Source organism: Ranitomeya imitator, chromosome 10 (assembly GCF_032444005.1).
Source record: "Ranitomeya imitator isolate aRanImi1 chromosome 10, aRanImi1.pri, whole genome shotgun sequence".
NCBI lineage: Eukaryota > Metazoa > Chordata > Amphibia > Anura > Dendrobatidae > Ranitomeya > Ranitomeya imitator.
This window is the reverse complement of record NC_091291.1, coordinates 23,955,136-23,974,210: the sequence shown is the minus strand read 5'-3', so window position 1 is coordinate 23,974,210 and position 19,075 is coordinate 23,955,136. Positions and strand designations below refer to the sequence as shown.

Sequence of the window (19,075 nt, the reverse complement as noted above, 5' to 3'; positions counted from 1 at the left end):
GCCCAGACGTGCATTTTTTTGGCACAAGTAGCCCTCTCCTGTCAGACAAGGGGTGTGTATATTTCCTAAAGCAGAGACCAGGAGTACTGTGATTATCTCCTACGCAGTAGCACCGTCCTCTCTGCTCCTTCTGAAGTCCTGAGTATTTCCTCTTTTGCTCACTGTGCACTTGCTTTGTAGGACTCGAATGTCATCTGCTTCATTTGCTGAGCTGTCCTCCACCCTGGCTGACCAAATGACCTTGATCTTTACATTATAAGAAGAAGACTTGACAAGACATCTGCTTTCCAAAAACACATGTCATGTAGCCTCTTAACCTTTAACAGATCTTAAATTATTACAAGAACCTGTAGGATTTTGCCAGTTGGATCTCGTAGAAGAAGAGCATCCACGACGGTCGCTTGGGGATAAAAACAGAAAATAGCTACATTGTGGTTGAAGAAGCTGGTTTGTTGGGGGAAACACAAGGTGAAGCAAGAGAAGAACACATGGATACTTTGTCTTAAAGTTCTGTGGACTCACCCTAAGGTCCTTTATTCATTGAGTTACTCTTGGCATTCGGCGTCAGCTTCATCTCTGATGGAAGGAAGCACCATGATCTTCATCCTCGCTATCTCTTCTGCTTTGCTAACGGCAGGTAACGAGGCGCACCTTGATGAGATTACGTATTGTTATTTGACTTCAGCTACATTTTAATCAGTCCTCTAATGATATCCCATGGGTGAGGTTTAGATAAAAATGAAAACTTTGTAATTTTAATTTTTTATTTTTTAAATTGTTTAAATATTAAGCTAATAACTTTTCTAACCATTGAGAGTTATCAAGGAATAGCAGATCTGGGTGTGTAATTCTTGTGTCATTTATGGTTAACAGTAGATTAGATAAGCTCAAATTTGCAGTTTTTCAATTTCTTAACAAATCAAACAAACTCAGCACATCTGTATCTATAGAACTTAGATAATGTAGTTTACTCTCCCCTCTATATAACACCACATATATCAACATAGAAGTTCCAGGTATCTTTACTTGGGAAAAGTTTGGGTAAAATCTGAAAAAAAAAAATTTGAAAAAAATAAAATAATTACATGAAATTAAATTTTAATAAAAATTTAATTTAATATGTAAAATTTAAAAAAAAATATTTAAAAATATTTTTTGTCATTTGACATTTTAATAAAAATTTAATTTAATATGTAAAAGTTAAAAAAAAATAAAAAAACATATTTTTTGACATTTTAATAAAAATTTAATTTAATATGTAAAATAAAAAAAAATTAAAAAACATATTTTTTGTCATTTGACATTTGCTTACTTTATTTTTGAGCAAAATTCACATAGGTAACGAAATGTAATGAAAAAAAAAATGTTTTTTATTGATGCCTTTTATCCTGTTTTGTGACTTTTTAGCACAAAAATAGCCGTGTTACAAAACTTGTTCAAAACATTTCAGGTGCGCACGAAATCGGTTCGTGACAAATTTTGCAATTTTCCTAAAAGTTGCAAATGATGACTTATTAAAAATAAGCAAAATTGCTTAAATATTTAGAAAAGGGCGACTAACTCAAATTGATACCAATGCATGTTAAAAAAGGGGCAAAAAAATCCCAATAAAATGCAAGTATATTATGCACGTTTCGCCCTTTCTTTGTCAGGGGGCAAAATGTGTGTTGGAGAAACAGGGACATGCTGGGAACTGATCTTCATGTAAGTTTACATTCATGGATCTAATTATTTATTAATTGGACTCTCTCTATACTTTGGGAGTATACTTGTATTACCTTGATATCTTTTAATGACCTTTGTACTTATTACATGTATTGGACCTAGTTTCCCTATGCTCTGTTTTCCCTGTATATGCACAGCACTATGAATCCTATGATAATGTATAATTTAGTTTTTAATTTGTTTTATTAATGAAAAAAAAGTATATTTCGGCATTATATACTCGCCTTTTTTGGTCTTTTTTTTGCACTATTTTGTGTATTAAATGATGGCTCAACAGCAACACATCTGGAAACCCTAAACTCTGGCCACAGTGGCTAAAAAAAAAATCAGATGAACACCTAAAAGTGACTATAAAAATGTGGAAATGGAAAGCTAAATAAGGTGCAAAAAAACAAAAATTTAGCAGGACAACAAAAAATCAACAACAAAAACGGTGCAAATACAATGACGAATCGGGCTCGGAATGCTGATTTTTTTTTCGTTTTTGGGGAATTTTGTTATACATTGAAGTAATTATTACTACTGGAAATAGCAATTGAGATTATCTAAGCATTACCATGTGACATCACAGGGTCAGAAAAAAGGGAACTCTGCCTTATAAAAAATAAAGTTCTGCTACATCAAAGTTGGCACTCGGCCATCTTTACAGTTAGTTTGCAGTTAGTTTCCTTTAAAAAAAAATCCCAAATTTTGATGTCTGCGTCTATGTGTACAGCTGGTATCACAGACCAAAGACGTGTTACATAACTAGTGTTTTGAGTAAGATATTGGTCCCTCTTTGCATCTGTAAAGTATTTTTGTCCTTGGCATCTTTACACGTTTGAGCCAGTAGACAAACCTTATTGGGGCAGGTTTTGAGGAGTTGCCAGCAGGCAGGTTGTGGATGGATATATATATAGAGAGTCACATACTTGAAAGATCCTGAAATGTCATCTGTTATGGTGCCCTTTAAGAGAACATAAATATGTCTGGAGGACTCGGAAAGAGTATGAGAAGATGCATGCATGTGAATCAGGGAAACGATCACAGGTGTATTGCTGATATAACATTTTAGGGAATATATACCAACTGATAGGGACCCTCTCTACACTCCCACATCTATATACACTACTCCTTTCCATATAGTCATTGGCAAAAAACTTTTAGTGTTCCACAAAGTTCCATTATCTCATTTTCCCTTTGACCTTCTCTTGGCCATTGGATGGTCTTCACTCGTTCTGCGTTGTCGGCATCATATATATCATTCACATAACGACTGATGTAAGAAGTCTCCTACTTGTTTCATTAGCATTATACAGCCATCACTGATGATTATCATTTTCTCCCATGTCTAAGAAATCTCTGTAGTACGAGGTCCCCATCATGCAGCTCAGAACTTCCTGGACCTCCGCGGGATATCATCCTCAACACCAAAAATCTAGAGAGAAGCAACCACTTGTTTCCTGTAACTGAGGATATTTTTATAAGTTACATAGGAAGGTAGCATTCCTGTTTTGTTTCTGTCTGTAACATAAAGACTAGAAGGAACTATCGTCGAATTATGTGTTACTCTTTGGAAGACCCGCAAAGGAAGCTTCATGACCTTGAGTTGTCCTAAGATGACTTACTCAGGTCTGTAATATATGTATACAGGTCATAAATCTGTGGGTCTCTTTCGCCTGAGGACACTATGCTCAGGACCAGGAAATGTTCCCTGGTAAAAAAAAAAAAAGAAACTATGGAAATTAGCCAATTTTTTCAGAAAAGGAGAAATATTTCTTCAATGGCACATAGTTGTCATAGCCACCCCACGAGTCAATGTCAGAGCTTACAACTGAAATGGAGTGAAAGGGTTAATTCTGCACTGCTGGTAAATCAAGGATGGAGGACAAGAGCAGTATCGAGGAATGTGGTTTATCGTCATCATTTTGAAGTTCCAAACTTCTTCATCGGGACCCTGAGGTTTGTCATGATGAAGAATCTTGTAACTTCGAAACGCGTTGACAATAAGCCACTTTCCTGGATACCGTTCTTATCCTCCATCCATGATTTGCCAGCAGCACAGAATTAACCCTTTCATTCCGTTTCAGTTGATATTTATTGGTAGGTCTACAACAGTGTTCAGCCTTTTTTGTGGTTGTGGTCACACAACCACACCATGTGAGTATCACTTCCTTTGGTCTCCCCACTGTAACTGGACTAAAACTCTATCATAGTTATTATTCTTCCAGCTTCTTTACCTCGATGTCAAAGTTAACTAACATGACTAAAGGTCCCTGTTCACATTACATAGTCATAAGCCAAACAATAGTTTGGATAAAAGCTAACTTTGCTGAAGACTATTTAAGCTGAGAGTTCCCGCATCCTCTTTGAGTGAGCCTCTAATAGACTCCATTGGTGGTGGCTTATCTCCTATACAACCAAATTACCAGCCACTGAAATTCAAATTCAGGTCCTTCTCCCCCTCTAACTGTTACATCCTCATCTGTGCTAGCCCCCTCTGATTGGTGACAGTACAGCAGTTCTATTTGATATTCTAGAACTTGTCATGCCATTTAGGCAGGAACCTTGGGGTTTTTATATACTGTACTTGGTCATTTCAATACTCCCATCTGAGAACCTTGGCAGGGCTCACACTATTTAAGCCCCTGGTTCCCTTCTTCCAGTTGCCAGTTATAAGTTCACTTACACTGGTTCACTCCCTGATTACCTGCTACTCCTCTGCTAGTTTGATTCCTGTTTCTAACCTTAACCCAAGCCTTGACCGTTCTACTGCTTGATGATGATTCTGTTCCTGACTTGTTATTGACTCGGCTTTCTGATCATCTTCTGTCAACCTGCTCCATCAGCCAGAAACCACTCCCTGGGTCCAACCCAAAGACTGTGTAAGTGCAGATCCCTCTATTGGGGTTAAATGGTGAAGGCCAGGGCTCCCCTTAGGATCTGTTAGATGGAATGGCTAATGCAAAGCCTGTAAATCAAAGCTTTTTTATAAGCTGCCAGGCTACCATGAAGAGAGCTCCATGATGCCATCATCTGTCAGGGTAAAATTAGGAGATCCCCGTAGATATCCCTCTGATATTAGCTGGTTGGTCTGAATTTAGTCTTATGTGTTTAGGTGCCTGAAGAATATTGAAGCCCCCTATCAAACCAGTGACTTGCTTTGTCCTGATGAAGTGAAATAATACACAAACAGCGGTCTGCAGATCGGTGCCTTTCCTTTTCGGAGGAGACTCTAGTTTCAGTCATGTTCTTACAAATGACACAAAGCGGAAGGACAGCCTGGCACAGAGTTTACATTGTTGTCCAGAAGCCTCATGTTACACCTCTAAGAAATACATATAGTATCAGGGCGAGGCAGCTAACATCATGGAAAGTGAACAACTGAAGCGACATGTTTCTTTGTACAATTTTATGGAAAATTCTGGAGTTTCGAGGCAAAGATGAGTAAACTATGATGAGGGTTTGCCCAAACCAGGTTTCACTACTAATATGTGTAGGAATCAAGTGTAAAAAGTTAAAGAGGTATCTAAAATTCAAATTAATTTTCAATCTAAATCCCTATCTATTTAATGCTATAGTCTAAACTATTTTCTAATATACTGTAATTGAAAATTCCCTATCGTTCTCTCACTACACTATCTGTTTTTTTTATCTACTTCCTTTTTGATGATGCTTCGTTTGAGAATCCCAGTGCATGTAGGGACGATTAAAAGAAGGGTCATCCAGAAACAAAGGATGCGGTCACTGCCACAGCATCTACCTCCTCTATGAAAGGAAATATCATTGGTAAATCTTATTTCATGGGTTGGGCTAGTCCTTGCGCAATGTGCATGGTGTGATGTACATAATGACAGTGCGCTCTTTCTGGCCAGCTCAGATGAGCTGTAGCGAGTTGGCAGAAGAGTTCACTGTCAGTGTAGCTTGTCAGAATATCAGGCATGCAAAGACCAGCACTGCACTCGCCAGTGTCGTCACTGGCCTCTGCACGCCGGGTATTCTGACACCACCACAATGACAGTGCCCTTTTCTGGTGACTCGTTATTGCTGATCTAAGCTGGCGAGAGAGTGCACAGTCATTATGCAAGAACTAGCCCAGCCCCTGAATCAAGCGTCACCAATAAAGCTTCATCATAGGAAGGAAAGGGGCAAAGGACCACAGCCTCTGCCCCCATGACGCTTCATTTGAGTATTCCAGCATGCACTGGGATTCTCAACCAAAGCATCATCAAAAAAGATATAGGAAAAAAAGGCAGTTAGATAGTGTAGTTAGCGAAGGATAGGGAATTTTCAATTACAGCATATTAGAAAACAGTTAAGATTATGACAATAAATACATAGGGATTTAGGTTTAAAATTAATTTGGATTTCGAACAAACCCCTCTAAGGATAAATAATTTGGAATAGAATAGATAAATATCTCATATAATTCTCATATACCTTGAAGACCACATATAGAAAAAGAAGAGGACACTATAATCTTCAAATTGTAAGTGGCCAGAATCATGAGGATACATTGTGACTAGGGCCTGGAAAACACATCCATCTGCTACTGGATGGACATAAAGTGAGATTCAATGTATTTCTCTCTCTTCTTATTTAGTTAATTACCATTTTGATTGGTAATGTCCAAAAGTGAGAAATTAGTTCTCTGACTATTAGTTCCGTCAGTGAATCATTCCGGTGGTGTTACTGTAAACAGAATTCTATAGAAGGCGACAATCAATGACATCACCCTGCAAAAGAGAATGTGAACGAGACTGTCTACAGCTACAATAAGTTTCTATAGAAGTTTGAATGCAAAAAAAAAAGGAGGGATAAATAGTGGAGATATAACTCTCAAATTTCATTTTGAAACATAAAAGTTTGTGGCATCAGTCATAGTCCTTTTTCATGACTCAACCCTGTATTTCCAGATTTTCCTATTGCAGCAGATCATGTTACCATCAAGAAAACTAAGAAGATGCCTAGGGCTGGGTGGCTGAATGGGAGAGTGAAGGACAGCCGCCCACAGTATTGAGCAGAACTATTCAATAGACCATAGTTAATGATTGTCATGCATCTGGGTTCAAACCTTTAAACCTATTCTTTGTGCTCAACTTCTCTGTACCCCAAGCCACAGCAGATACACCTTTTCTACAGGTGTTTAGCTTCTGTTACCCTTGTTTCAGTCTTTTTAGGGTAATAGGTTTTTTCATTAACTCATTTGTCTGCCCAATCACCTTTCGGGTGCATCTTTATATACTTTCCCCCTGCTGGTGTTTCCTGCTGGTGATAGCCTCATTTAGATGTACTTCCATATGGCTGTAACTTAAGCCAGTCAGTGAAAGACCAGCTAGGGTTTATCTCTTTGAACCCATCTTCTGTACCTTTTTAGGAAGAAGAGAAAAAGTAATTCCAGAGAGGCAGCAGGTATGTGAGAGATAAAATCCATAATTTCTTAGGTATTTTAAAACAGTGGCTGTTTCTCCAGTAGCGTATGACCTATACATTTCGGCTTACAAAGTCTTACCAAGAGTACGACTTTGTAAGCCAAAACACGTAGGTCATATGCTAATGGAGGAACTGCCACTGTTTCAAAGTACCCAATAAATTGTGCATTTTATTTCCCACATACCTATTGCCTCTCTGGAATTCCTTTTTCTCTGCTTTTCTATCCAGCCCGTCCCAGAGTGGCTTCGGGCAACTATAGCAGCTGGTCTTGCTGCAACTTTCATGGTGAGCTAACTCTCCACCTACTTCTTCGTCTTAAATGTGTTTTTGGGAAGTAGGAGGCACAATTTCTAATGGTATGTACTTAATCCTTTATTTTATATTTTGTCGTTTTCTTTACTCACTCTGGGATCTCTTTCTATTTCAGCACAGTTTCCTTTCTGTAGGTAACTTACACTCTGCTCTGCACTCCGGTTCTTTAGGAAGAATGTATAGCACTCGACGATCTTTCAGACAGCATAGGTCAGAGTTGTCATCTCTAGTCTCTGGTTAGGGCTATATCAGCCTACTCAGCAAACACTAGGGACTGTGGGGTTAGGATCTCTAGTCTGTACAGGAATTGGCAGTGTCAGTTGCAGCTTTTAGGGTGTTAGCTATTTTCCTGAGTGAGTTGCTACACTATAAGAAAAATCTTTGCATCAGCTACCGGGAAAATCTGAATGACCTCGCTTTATAGCCTTGTATGGAAAGCTCTAAATGTACTGCATAACTGAGCACATACAGTCATGAACTTAGACTGGAGTACGCAACCTTCCTGGACTTAAGAAATTAACATTCTTAATGTAATGACATCACATAACTTAGCTGATTAACCAGCTCGTGCCAAAACCTTTAAAAGGAACCTTCATGGAAAGTTTTTTTCTCTCGAAACTAACTTTCAAAAGACTTCTTTGCTTACACAAGTAGAAGAAGGAACTTATCGATAAAGAGTTGCAATCACAGGATGTGTTATTTATTAATTACCTTGTTAGAGTCAAGGAGATGGAGCACTTGAGGAGAAAATTCAACGGAATGCCCAAAATCAATCCAGTGTTACTTGACCAATGAAGTGAATTGTTGTTACATTTTTGGTAAATATGTCCAAGAAAGTTAAAGGATCCAGTTTCCAGCACATATAAGAAAAACTTCAAATTCTATTCACTCCTTTAAAAAAGTGAAAAAGTATGCATACCTTTCAAAAAGTTGTAGTAAACAGGCTCTGTAAAAACAAAACAATACGTTTCAGACTCAACAGGGTTCTTACATTTTTGGTGCATGTCAAGTATGTCAATAAGGTTGGGGTAAGCATACCAATCGTCACTAGACATGGGTTGCAAAATAGGAAGACAGCCATTGACACCGTTAGCTGATCCAGATCAGGTGGGTTTTGGTCATCGTTACTTACGACTCTTATCCTGAATGGCTTCGTCCTCATTGACTCCAGCAAACTAATTAACATCCCATATGTGCAGGGATTAAAGGATTTTGACGTAATTTTACTTCTACTACAACTATGGAAAGTTTTAGAAAGCACAAGAGATTATCTAAGAACTGAATATATTTTTTGGACTATTAAAGGTATTGTGTTAAATGTATTTTTCCTTTATTATTATAATAATGTGTACATGTAAGCATAGTAAACAGGAGTAGGAGAGTGCTGGTTATGCTCACCTGGTGGAGGGAGAGCAGGAGAGTGCTGGTTAAGCTCATCTGGTGGAAGGAGAGTAGGAGAGTGCTGGTTGCATTCACCTGGTGGAGGGAGAGTAGGAGAGTACGGGTTACGCTCACTTGGAGGAGGGAGTGTAGGAGAGTGCTAGTTACACTCACCTGCTGAAGGGAGAGTAGGAGAGTGCTGGTTATGCTCACCTGGTGGAGGGAGAGTGAGAGAGTACGGGTTACACTCACTTGGAGGAGGGAGTGTAGGAGAGTGCTAGTTACACTCACCTGCTGAAGGGAGAGTAGGAGAGTGCTGGTTATGCTCACCTGGTGGAGGGAGAGTGAGAGATTGCTGGCTATGGTCATCTGGTGGAGGGAGAGTAGGAGAATGATGGTGGCACTCATCTTGTGGAGGCAGAGTAGGATAGTGGTGGTTACGCTCACCTGATGGAGAAAGTAGGAGCGTGCTGGTTATGCTAAAATGGTGGAGGCAGAGTAGGAGAGTGCTGGTTATGCTCATCTGGTGTAGGAAGAGTAGGAAAGTTCTGGTTATGCTCACCTGGTGGAGAAAGTAGGAGAGTGCTGGTTATGCTAAAATGGCGGAGGGAGAGTAGGAGAGTGCTGGATATGCTCACCTGGTGTAGGGAGAGTATTAGAGTGGTGGTTACTCTCACTTGGTGGAGGGAGAGTGCTGGGTATGCTCACCTGGTGGAGGGTGAATAGAAGAATGCTGATTATGCTCATCTGGTTGAGGGAGAGTAGGAGAGAGCTGGTTATGCTCACATGGAGGAAGGAGAGTAGGAGAGTGCTGGTTATTCTCACTTGGTGGAGGGAGAGTAGGAGAGTGCTGGTTACACTCACCTGGTGGAGGGAGAGTAGGAAAGTGCTGGTTATGCTCACCTGATGGAGGGAGAGTAGCATAGGGCAACGAAGGAGTGGCTTCGTAAGAAGCATATAAACTCCTGGAGTGGCCTAGCCCGTCTCCAGATGTCAACTCCAAAGGAAACCTTTGGAGGGAGTTGAAAGTCAGTGTTGCCCAGCGACAGGCACAAAACATCACTGCTCTATGTAACAACTCTGTTGGCATCACGGCATGGCCTCTCATCTCTCACTATCTTACCCACTGCTCCAGGCCATGATGTGGTTTCTGTTTCTTGCCAGCTCCATATTCTATTCCTCTGATCTCTGCATGCTTCGTGGCTGTGTGCATAGGGGGGCGGCGCCTGAACTCTCTGGTTCTTATAGATATTAGGTGCACCTGTGTAATCTGTTCCTGACCAATTACCAAGAAGCCTCCAGTATTTAGTGCAGCTCCACCCAGTGGACTGGGCCTGTGCAATGTGTTAGCTCAGTTTGTGTTCAGCTGCTAAGTTTGCCAGGTCTTGCTCTTTATTACTCCCTCTTTAGTGGTCTTTCACTGTGTTCTTGCCTTGATCTTGTTGTCCGCCCTCCAGGAGGCAGTATATCCTGGTCCCTGTGTCTTTGTCCCTGTGTCTTTGTTCTTGTCCCTTGTCTGAACTTAGTCTTATCTCAGTCTCCTTGTCTGTAGCTTCCTTCCCTGCTGTGTCTTTCCTTGTGTTCTAAGTCTGCTTACACTCCGCTCTCTTGCGGCTCTGCCTGCTCTGCACCTTTGTGGCTTTACCTCTGCTCACACTCCTGCGGTTCTGCTCCGTTCTACTCTGCTCTGCTCCCGCTGCTGCAGAAATCTCTTGCTGCAGCTCCTCTCTGCATTCCTTGCGGTTCTGCTCTGCTTAGCTTGTGTTGCTACACTATCTCTTGCTGCTCTTCCGCTCCTATCTGCAGCCTTGCACTTCTCTTCCTGTGTGAACAGGTTCCAACCTGTTCCTTCATTCTCCTTTCCTTCTGGCTTGTTTCCGTACCTGCATCTCCTGTGTGAACAGGTCCCAACCTGTTCCTTCATTCTCCTTTCCTTCTGGCTTGTTTCCGTACCTGCATCTCCTGTGTGGACAGGTCCCTACCTGTTTCTTCTTTCTACATATCCATACCTGCATCTCCTATGTGAACAGGTCCCTATCTGTTCCTTTATACACCACACCAACCAATCCAGTGTTCCTGCCATTCCTGCCAGTCCAGTGTTCTCTGCCGTGCCTGCCAGCCCTGTGTTCTCTGCCTTGTCTCTGCCAGCCCTGTGTCTCAGCCATGCCAGCCTACTCGTCTGCGTTTCAGCCGTGCCCTTCTGCCAGTCCTGCCTGATGCCCGCACCTGTCCTAGTGTTCCTGTTCTCCAAGTGGGATCAGCAGCCACAGCCAGACACCACCCTGGAGTAGCACCAGGCAGCTGCCTGCGGCACAAGCCTGACCTCACCATCAGAGGCTCCAGTGAAAACCCAGGCAGCTGTCATAGTCACGCCCCTTCCAGGGTGGTCTGGTTTGTGGCACAGTGGGGCCACAAACCATCCGAGCTTAGTGTGTGACACTCTAGAGGATATCTGCATGGAGGAATGGGCCAATATACCACCAACAGTGTGTGCCAACCTTGTGAAAACTGTTGTGAATTCTGCTTTTGGGCTCCCTCCGGTGGCTGTAGGTGGTAATGCAGTTGTCCCTGGCCTGCAGTTCTGGACAGGTGTATCTGCTGATTGCAAATCTGACTGGGGTATTTAGGTTTGCAGGACTCATTAGTCCTTGCCAGTTGTCAATGTTTCTTGTGAAATGTTGGATCACTTTCTGGCTTCTCCTGCTTAGCTGCCAATTCAGCAAAAGATAAGTGTCTGTTTCTGTTTCTGAGGCACACATGCAGTGTGCTTGTATTCTGTGCTATTCATTTGTTTTTATCTTGTCCAGCTTAGACTGTGTCAGTGTTTTCTCAGTCTTGTTGGATTCTCTGGAGTTGCAGATATACACTCCACATCTTTAGTTAGATGGTGGAGTTTTTGTATTTTCTGCTGTGGATTTTTTGGAAGGATTTTTAATACTGACCGCTTAGTATCCTGTCCCATTCTTTCCTATTTAGTTAGTGTGGCCTCATTTGCTAAATCTTGTTTCCTGCCTGTGTGCGTCTTTTCCTCTACTACTCACAGTCATTATTTGTGGGGGGCTGCCTATCCTTTGGGGTTCTGCTCTGAGGCAAGATAGTATTCCTATTTCCATCTATAGGGGTATTTAGTCCTCTGGCTGTGTCGAGGTGTCTAGGATTTGTTAGGCACACCCCACGGCTACTTCTAGTAGTCTCATAGTCGTGGTTTACCTATGATGTCAATTACAGGCCTCTCTTATCTTCTTAAGATAAATAATTTGCACAATTGTTGCTGACTAAATACTTTTGTTCCCCACTTTATACCGTAGATTACACAGGATCCACCATTCACAATAAGTGATGTCACAGCTCACCTCCTCCTGTACAATGACTGATAACACCTCTATATACAGTAGATACCACAGGATCCACTATTCACAATAGGTGATGCCATAGCTCACCTCCTCCCTGTACAATGCCTGATAACACCTCTATATACAGTAGATAACACAGGATCCATCATTCACAATAGGTGATGTCACAACTCACCTCCTCCTCCTACTGTACAATGACTGATAACACCTCTATATACAGTAGATAGCACAGGATCCACAAATCACAATAGGTGATGTCACAGCGCACCTCCTCCTCCTGTACAATGACTGATAACACCGCTATACAGTAGATAACAAAGGATCCACGATTCACAATAGATGATGTCACAGCTCACCTCCTCCTCCTGTACAATGACTGATAACACCTCTATATACAGTAGATAACACAGGATCCACCATTCACAATAGGTGATGTCACAGCTCACCTCCTCCTCATGTACAATGACTGATATCACCTCTATATACAGTAGATAACACAGGATTCACCATTCACAATAGGTGATATCACAGCTCACCTCCTCCTCCTTCATAATGACTGATAACACCTCTATATACAGTAGATAACACAGGATCCACCATTCACAATAGGTGATGTCACAGCTCACCTCCTCCTCATGTAAAATGACTGATAACACCTCTATATACAGTAGATGACATAGGATCCAACATTCACAATAGGTGATGTCACAGCTCACCTCCTCCTCTTGTACAATGGCTGATAACACCTCTATATACAGTAGATAACACAGGATCCATCATTCACAATAGATGATGTCACAGCCCACCCCCTCCTCCTGTGCAATGACTAATAACACCTCTATATACAGTGGATAACACAGGATCCACCATTCACAATAGATGATGTCACAGCTCACCTCCTCCTCCTGTACAATGACAGATAACACCTCTATATACAGACTATAACACAGGATCCACCATTCACAATAGTTGATATTACAGCTCACCTCCTCCTCCTGAACAATGACTGATAACACCTCTATACACAGTAGATAACACAGGATCCATCATTCACAATAGATGATGTCACAGCTCACCTCCTCCTCCTGTGCAATGACTGATAACACATCTATATATAGTAGATAACAAAGGATCCAACATTCACAATAGGTGATGTCACAGCTCACCTCCTCCTCCTGCACAATGACTGATAACACCTCTATATAGAGTAGATAACACAGGATCCACCGTTTACAATAGGTGATATCACAGCTCACCTCCTCCTCCTGTACAATGACTGATAACACGTCTATATACAGACCATAACACAGGATCCACCATTCACAATAGGTGATGTAACAGCTCACCTCCTCCTCCTGTACAATGCCTGATAACACCTCTATATACAGTAGATAACACAGGATCCACCATTCACAATAGGTGATGTCACAGCTCACCTCCTCCTCCTGTATAATGACTGATAACACCTCTATATACAGCAGATAACACAGGATCCACCATTCACAATAGGTGATGTCACAGCTCACCTCCTCCTTCTGTACAATGCCTGATAACACCTCTATATACAGTAGATAACACAGGATCCACCATTCACAATAGGTGATGTCACAGCTCATCTCCTTTGTTGTGAATTCTGCTCTTGGGCTCCCTCCGGTGGTTATGAGTGGTAGTGGTATGAGTCTAGAATACCCCTAGTTGCCAGTTTGAAAATTGCAAGTTTTTTTTGTTTTTCTTTGTTTTAAACATAAATAGTTAATTAAATAAATTAATAAATAAGAAAACTAATATTAATGATATTTAAAAATTACATTTAACTTAAAGCATGATTTAAACATTGCATCATTTGGTGATGACAGATGCTCTTCCAGTGGAGGAAGATTGGTTGCATTGAGTCCTACAGGTAGTGTCATAGCTCTGGATCCCAAGACTTTTTCGAAGAGCGTAGTTTTCCAACGTCTTTGCCTATCACTAATTACAACCGTCGACACTTGTCCTTTCTATAAAATCATCATATTTGTCGGGTAAAAAAAAGGAAGAGGGGATTTCTTCATCTTATTTTTATTCTACAAAAGATGGGAAAGGGGATATAAAGCATCTGATTTCCAAAGAAGGATCTATGGTTGTGTGATCCAATGCCTGGATGGGGTCAAATTCTAAAGTAGAGTAAAAAATCACTTAGGTGGCTCTAAACATTATATATTGTCCCCAAATTGTCCCTTTCCTTCCACCAAATGACAGTCAAGGGTAATAAAAGATTTCCATCTTCAGCAGAAGATCCTTCAGGTTAATGATAATGCAATTTGTAGACCAACTAATTGGCGAGAAGTTTTCCCTCTGGTCTCCCTTTCGGTTGCTGGATCACATCTTCGTTATTTGAGGCCATGAACATCAAAGCTCGTTAAGTGACTGTATAATTCAGATCTGCTCTACGTGACTGACCACTCGTCCCCAGACTTTTAGTTTTATTCGTTTTCACCCATCTACAGTTCATTATTGTGTTCGTGTCGCTCACAGAAAACATGTGGAAACATTTTGCTCTTGGCACATGCCAACTAAATTGCTGACTCCTTTCCTGACTGTCGGCCGTGCCAAACACACGGGAAATCGTAGCACGTGTCCCCAGCCTGGCAAGGATCCACTGTTTACTTTGCCAAGAATTTTGTGATTTTTCTTCTTTTTTCTTGTTGCAAGAAAAAAATAATAATAGCGAAGATGTTGAAATTTACGAGGATTGTGACAGATGAAAAAGTCCAAATTTTTTTTAATGTTCATTTGATATGATCCAGCTCTTATTGTTACAGATCCATTGCTTAACAACTATGTTGAAACTTCGAACAAGTCTCAGATTTCTCAGGTTTTCAGTGAATCTTGCCCTTGAGCACCTTTATAATACATAGGTCAATTTATCCTATTTAATATGTTTGCCGATCTAACACCATCATCATGTTCTACAATACATTAAATTATCATTGTTCACCTTAGAGTGTGGGTGAAAACCAGAGAACCTGGAGAAAACCCACAAAAACTTGCGGAGAACATGAAAACTCCTTGCAGATGTTGTCCTTGGTGGGATTTGAACTCAGGAGCCCAGTGCTGCAAGGCAACAGTGCTAACCGCTGAACCTCCATGCTGCCCAACCACAACCATCTGCCCCTGTACTCCTGAAGGTCTTTACGCAACCATGAAAGAACCTTAATCTTTTCTAAGATGCCACTGTCTTGATTCCACCGCCCAGTGTGTTTTGGATGCAGAGATTGACTTCTCTGTCTTCCAGTCTTGTACAGAGTTGTGATAAGCTGTCAGTATTATGTTAGACAACTTGGTCATCCAATCTAGTGGAGGGACATGCTGAGTAAAGATGAGCGAACCCAAACTGTAAAGTTTGGGGTTCATGCAGGGCTTCTCCTGGAAGTCTGTTTTACAGTTTGGGAGTATGAGGAGAGATAGAAAGAGAACGATTTGGGTCCCCTTTGATTTCAACAGGGTTCGGGTTCAGCTTAAAGTTTGGGTACCCGAACCGCACTTAGGACTAAACTTCAGTCAGGAACCAGAATCCAAACTTCAGCTGGTCCACTCATCCCTAATGCTGAGCTATCAATATATGATTGACAGCTCAGCTGTCCTATCTGAGACAAGGAGGTGCTGAGCTTACTTCAGGTGTTCCCTGTTCTTAATTATTACTCAGCTTTTTTACTCAGTCCCAGATAGCTGCCATTAGTTGCTTTCAGCTCAGTGTGGTGTTTTCTCTGTGCTTTGTCCTCTGAATTTAATGTTAGGGCTAGCAGAACGCACCAAATTATAAGAGAGATGGTATAAAGTGCGTTCGCAGCCCGGGGTACACCGTGCAGAGATGGAACCTGCTGCTGAGTAATGACGGACTATATGGCGGTACAATGTGGATACACACACGGGTTAACTTCACCCTGTGTGAAGGAAGCGAACCGTATTGCGTCACAGGGCCGCTGTACCGCACAAAGAGTGCAAGCAAGGAGTCACAGAACTCTTTCCCAAGACACAGGATTAGAGTACGTTCAGACCACTTGCGCTCAACACCGCAACTGGGGTGTCAAAGTAACAGCAAATATAACTTAAAGCACAAGAGTGCGTGCTGTGCCGTTTTGGCGGACGCCACTAACCACCCAGACTTGGGATAGGAAAGCTCTCTATAAGCACATGGCGCCACACTGGCGGTTACAGCAATAGATGCTGTATCGTGTGTCTTTATGTTGACAGCTTAGTCGGGCACTAGACAGCAAGCATCCACCTCTTGCGAACAGTCAAACACAAGAAGGGGATTTTAAAGAATGACTTGCACTCATCAACACACTCACGATTCCAAATGTACACTAGCGCATGGCCGTGCGGCTATGCGAACCTTTTATAGCTGCAGCAAGAGCAGGACCTTCCCAGAAGGACCAATAGTAGTCAGCCACAGAAGAAGAACACCTTCAGGACCTTCCTAAGGGACCAATGGGATTTGCTGCAGTATCTAAGCATGTGACCCTTGATCTCCAATGAGAGATCTTGCCCTGGGCATGCTCAGAAAGGGAAGAGCAGTATTTAGTCCCAAACACATCTGCTCGCCGCTGCCCAGTGCTGGCTACAATGGCAGAAGCTGGAAAGGCAGCAGTAACCAGTCGTCCAGTATCAGCCTGAGCTAGACACTGGGACCGACGTCTCTGCTGAGCAAACTCCACTGCAGCCGGAGAAGAATGGGAGACCGCAGGGGAGATGGTTCGAGATTCCCCCTGTGCAGAGGCAGGATCTAGACATTCTGATCTTTTGTTGTCAGGCCCTGGATTTGCCTATAGACTACCGGTTTGTATTACCCCTTTTGCCTTGATGCACTCTGACCTTGGAAAGGACAGTGCCCTGACTATGCCTTTGTCTCTTCCCTCTGCTTATGATTTACCCTCCTGGCTCTTGACCTCGAACTCCTTGACTACCCTGCCTCACGGCTTGTCTGTGAGAAATGGCTCAGTGCCACAGCCACAAGGTTGGGCCATTCCATGGTGCCCTACAACCCAGCGAGTCATCAACAGCTCAAGCAAGTTTTAATAATCCTAGATTAACTTTCTGTTTTGCCATAAATTTTAGGGTTGTGCTGTCGTATTGTTCAAAACATTCCATAAAAGAGTTACCTTCTTGAAAGCCCAATTGACAACATTCTCTTGAAAGGTTTATTTTCTGTATTCTCTTCTAAGAAACAATGTTTTTCCAAAAAACACAAACTGAAATTATCCAGAAAGTGTAGACATTTTATAATCTATTTATTTTTTTAAACACAAATTAGTCAGTAACCTGGACATACCTGTTCCAGACCTAAGAGAAAATTGATCTAGAATGGTTGACCTTGACGGACCTGTGATTTTTTTAACCTACAGTATATAACTTTGAAAGAGATCGAAAAAATTATTCATCCATGTCACTGGAGAGACCTTTACCCAGAAAGTAAAACTTTCAAATGTGGACTCAAAATAACAAAGTATTTTTCCCTGACCTAAGAGAAAATTGATTGAGAAAGGTTGAACTTAATGGACTAATTATTTTTAACCTATGTACTTTTTTGTACGAGATGTACTAAATTATTCAGCCATTCCACTGGGCAAGACCTTTAGCCAGAGAGTGAAAAATGTCATAGATTTCCTCAGAATAACAACAACTATGTATTAAAGTCTTGTCGAAAAGCTGTTTTTGGGTTTGTTGACCGTTGTAGATTGAGGAACCGTCAGTTCCATAAACTTTTAGAAATGTCCAAAATATTTCTTAGCGCTGATTGATTGGAGAACTTCAACTTGGTCTACAATCAGACTTTCATCTTCTGCTTTGTATAAAAAGGCCCTAGAAGTGCTAATCAGTCTGGAGGCACCAAAGTCTTGGCTACTGGAGCTACCTGGTAATGAAAGATATCTAAACTTTTACCAGTCACTTGGAAATAAATAGCTTAAAATACAATACAAAATCCATGATAATGAAGTCAGGGTGAAAAATTATACAGGAAAATTGGCTCAGAGAATGTTTTGGGGTCATGTTCATGTTCATTAGACTGGTCGTAATGTGTCCTGATTGTTCGACAGGTCATGAATACCAATCAATACTAAGTCATTTGCCTTCTCCATGGCCCAATCCGATTTGTACTTAACTGAGATGTGATTTTTCTTTCCCGCTCAGGTTCTGCCCTGGAGTGTGAAGTGTGCTACGCAATCAATACAAACAGTTGTTCCGGCCATCATGAGCTCTGTAAATCTCCACAAAGTCGTTGTATGGTGACCCTCACAGAGACCACTCTCAAAGATGATAGAGGTGACTATCAGGTTACAGTACAAATCGACTTAGATCTTTTAATTTTTACTAAAAAATTAACATATTCCTATAAAAAATACATTGTTAAACCTATTATGGAGTTAAGCCAACAATATATGTGTGTTATATAGGGTGGTGATGGCCATTTTAGTTCTAATAGAGAGATAAAAATGGTTGTCTTTAGAAAATTATACGTCATTTATGGCTTCAGTCATTTCTAGTGATTGCCTTCACTCTTTATTAGGCCATACTTGTTGATACCTTTTGTAAAAGTTATTGTTCGTGATGCCACCTGTGGTATTCGGCAAGTAAGAGATGTTAGCCAACGCTGCAGTTCACATCCTCTGGGGCAGATGGTGATGCATCAGAGTTGTTAAAGCTCTCCACAGGTAGAGCTAACCCCAGGGCAGATGTAGCGCGGATGACGATGATGGTGGTTGTGGTGCAGGGCAAATGATGCAGCAGATAAATTGGAAGACACAGAGACTGTAGTTCCTTGACCTTTAATTGTAAGTGCAGTTCGGAGCACAGGTACAGGTGGTATTGGAAATCCGGGCAGCCTGGAAGCACATCAGAATTGCCCTAGTCAG

The 19,075-nt window shown here is 41.4% G+C and overlaps 2 protein-coding genes across 2 annotated transcripts in view; one reads left to right on the top strand and one right to left on the bottom strand.

The window, feature by feature from the left end:
- Nucleotides 1-630, bottom strand: part of LOC138652006 (phospholipase A2 inhibitor and Ly6/PLAUR domain-containing protein-like) — a 69,748-nt gene extending 69,118 nt beyond the window's left edge. The window contains exon 1 of the mRNA XM_069742684.1: nucleotides 523-630. The gene's annotated coding sequence lies outside the window, so the exon portion shown is untranslated. The remainder of the gene's footprint in view (nucleotides 1-522) is intronic.
- Nucleotides 52-19,075, top strand: part of LOC138652005 (phospholipase A2 inhibitor and Ly6/PLAUR domain-containing protein-like) — a 36,548-nt gene continuing 17,524 nt past the window's right edge. The window contains exons 1-2 of the mRNA XM_069742683.1: nucleotides 52-637; nucleotides 18,354-18,485. Of these exons, the coding sequence (XP_069598784.1) occupies nucleotides 580-637; nucleotides 18,354-18,485 (190 nt within the window). The 5' untranslated portion in view covers nucleotides 52-579. The remainder of the gene's footprint in view (nucleotides 638-18,353; nucleotides 18,486-19,075) is intronic.